Source organism: Strigops habroptila, chromosome 12, assembly GCF_004027225.2.
Source record: "Strigops habroptila isolate Jane chromosome 12, bStrHab1.2.pri, whole genome shotgun sequence".
Lineage (NCBI taxonomy): Eukaryota > Metazoa > Chordata > Aves > Psittaciformes > Psittacidae > Strigops > Strigops habroptila.
In genome coordinates this window covers 7,684,039-7,687,027 of record NC_044288.2, presented here as the reverse complement: position 1 = coordinate 7,687,027, position 2,989 = coordinate 7,684,039, and the positions used below count along the sequence as shown (strand labels likewise).

The following is a 2,989-nucleotide window of genomic DNA, read 5'->3' as shown; positions in this document are numbered from 1 at the left end:
CCTTTAAATTTTTTATCATAAATCAGGGCTTGCAGCTTTGCCACAGCCAGCGCAGCGCCGGCAGGAGGCCGCTTTGCCAGCTCGCTCCTCCCGCAGCGCGGGGACCCCGCGCCCCTTCCCCGCTGCGCGCCCCGGGGCGGACACACCGCGGCCCCGCGCATCCCCTGGCGCTGTCCGCGGTGGCCGTGCCGCCGCCGCGGTGGCCGGAGCCCCCGGTGCTGTCCGTGGTGCTGCCTCCCGGAGCCCTCCTCGGCGCCGCCGGCAGCCGCCGCCCCGTCCCCTCCGCTCCGGGCGGCCCCGGCGGGCAGCACCTCCCCAGCCCGTCACCGCTCCGCCCGGGCCCCGGCCAGCGCCGCCCCCCCTCCAGTGCAGGGTCCGGTTGGCGGCGGTATGTCAGGGACCCGGGAGAGCGGCCCCTCCGGCCCCCGGTCTGCAGTCACTGAGCCTCGTGGAGCTCTCGGAAACTTTAAATCCAGCGGCAGGTTTTTCGGGTTTTTTTTAAGAACTTCAGGTTTCAGACCTGCCAAAGCCTCAGCGAGCCCGGACTATCAAGTGCCTGAAGAGGTGTGAAAACTGGCCGAGCAAAAATGAAACACCCACGGGTGGAGTTATGGCAACTTCGGGGCGATATCTCTCGGGGCGTGAGGGAATGTGGCGGGGTATTGGGTGTACTGGGGATCCCTCCCGAACCTCCAACCCGCAGCGCCCACGGCAGCGCTTGGCGCCCCCCGTTCGTTTTACTACCCCCGGCGCTCGACACCGCGTTTCACGGGATTTACGGGGTGCCGGGTACTTCGAACCCGAGCTCCTGGTGGGGCGGAGGGGGCCCGGGCCGGCGGCAGCCGGTACCGCCGGGGCAGCGCTGCGGAGCCACCACAGCCGCCGCCCCCTCGATCCGCTGGTTCTGGTTCGCCCCGCCGCGCCGAGCGACCGACAGGCACCGGCCCAGGCCACGGGGAGCGACTGGCGGAGGCGGCCACCAGCGGGTCCCCGGGCCCGGGCGGTCCCTCTGGTCCCTCGGGCGCCAGCCCGCGGGCCTCCCCGCCGGAGAAATGTCACCTCCTCCCGGCCCCTCCCGCGGGACCCGCTGCCCTGCGTTCCCCAGAGTGGGGCCACTGCCGCCACTGCCCGGCGAGGCGATGCCCGGGGCTGCGAGTCGCTCCGGGCCCCGACGGCGCGTTCCGCCGCCCCGAGCAGGGAGCTGGAGGGCGGCCGGGTGGTCCCGCTGCCCGTGTGTTGCCCGCGCTGCCCCACTGCACAGTACCGCACTGCACTGCACCGCACTGCACAGCACAGAACAGCACAGCACCGCACTGCACTGCACTGCACTGCACGCCTGCGCGGGGCCCGCTCCTGGCAGGCAGCATGTAAGATGAGTGAAGATGCGGGGTGGGGAGCGGGCGCGCAGAGGCAGCGCTGCCATCGAACATCGCTCACTCGGGCAGTGGCGAGGCAAGGAGCGAGCCCCGAGCCGATGCCAGGGGCTGCGCACCCGCGAGGAGCGCAGGACGATGGCCCTGAACGCCAAGCAGCCCTTCGCCATGCCCGCCGCCCTCCAGGAGCCCAAGTTCTCCAGCCTGCACGCCAGCGCGGAGGCGATGCGCAGAGTTTGCCTCCCGGCCCCGCAGGTACGTAGACGGAGCGGAATTATCGCTTTGAGGCACATTTTCTGACAGGCACCGGCTTAATGTTTTTTTCATGTCGCCAGAAACACTCGCGCGTCTCGGCACCCCTCTCCCCCCTCTCCCGCTCCCGTCTCTGATCCGCATGTCTGCGCGAGCTGCCTTCCTATTAATTTTTATGACCTGAGCTCCGAGGAGGAACCGCGGTGCCGGGGCAGGTTTTTCAGCCGGAGATGACAGTATTCCCCACTGACTCCGCCATGCGCGTTCTTGCTCGCAGCTCCAGGGCAATATATTCGGGAGCTTTGATGAGAGCCTGCTGGCCCGCGCGGAGGCTCTGGCCGCCGTCGACATCGCCCCCCACGCCAAGGGCCACCCCCACCACCACCACCACCACCACCACCACCACCCCCCCTTCAAGCCGGACGCCGCGTTCCCCGCCATGAGCGGCGTCCCCTGCGCCGCCGCCGCCCTCCCGCTGCCCGCCGCGCTCCCGCACCCGCTCCCGCACCCGGCGCTGGACGGCGGCGACCTGCTGGAGCACCTCTCTTCGCCGCTGGCCGTCGGGGGGCTGCCCGAACCGCTGCCGCCGCCGCTGCCGCCCGCCGCCCCCCTGGCCCTGCCCGTGGGCCCCCCGGGGGGGCCGCCGCCGCCCGCCGCGCCCGAAGCGGGGTCGGACCCGCGGGAGCTGGAGGCCTTCGCGGAGCGGTTCAAGCAGCGGCGGGTGCGGCTGGGGGTGACCCAGGCCGACGTGGGGGCGGCGCTGGCGGCGCTGCAGCTGCCGGGGGTGGGCGCGCTCAGCCAGAGCACGATCTGCCGCTTCGAGTCGCTGACGCTGTCGCACAACAACATGGCAGCGCTGCGGCCTGTGCTCCAGGCCTGGCTGGACGGCGCCGAGGCCGCGCACCGCGACCGCGCCGCCGGCCCCGACCTGCTGCCGGGCGCCGAGCGCAAGCGCAAGCGGACCTCGATCGCCGCGCCCGAGAAGCGCTCGCTGGAGGCGTTCTTCGCGCTGCAGCCGCGGCCCTCCGCGGAGAAGATCGCGGCCATCGCCGAGAAGCTGGACCTCAAGAAGAATGTGGTGCGCGTCTGGTTCTGCAACCAGCGGCAGAAGCAGAAGCGCATGAAGTACTCGGCGGTGCACTGACGGCGCCCGGGTCCACCGCACCGGCACCGACAGCCCCGGCGGCGCCGCCCCCCCACCGCACCCCCGAGTCGGGTCGGGTCGGGACGGGACGGGACGGCCCCGCGCATCCCTCAGCCGCGCCGGGGCTTCCCGGGACCGGAGCCGAGCGCAGCGGCAGCGGAGGGTCCGCGGTTTCCCGGTCGGGCAGCACCGCCCCGGGCAGAGCCGCCGCTCCCCGCTC

At 72.3% G+C, this 2,989-nt stretch overlaps 1 protein-coding gene across 1 annotated transcript; it reads left to right on the top strand.

The window, feature by feature from the left end:
- The first annotated feature begins 1,438 nt into the window (after nucleotides 1–1,438).
- On the top strand, nucleotides 1,439–2,769 carry POU4F3 (POU class 4 homeobox 3). The gene is made up of 2 exons (XM_030504411.1): nucleotides 1,439–1,628; nucleotides 1,903–2,769. The coding sequence occupies exons 1-2, from the start codon at nucleotides 1,512–1,514 to the stop codon at nucleotides 2,767–2,769; spliced, it is 984 nt and encodes a 327-aa protein (XP_030360271.1). The 5' UTR covers nucleotides 1,439–1,511.
- The last annotated feature ends 220 nt before the right edge of the window (nucleotides 2,770–2,989 follow it).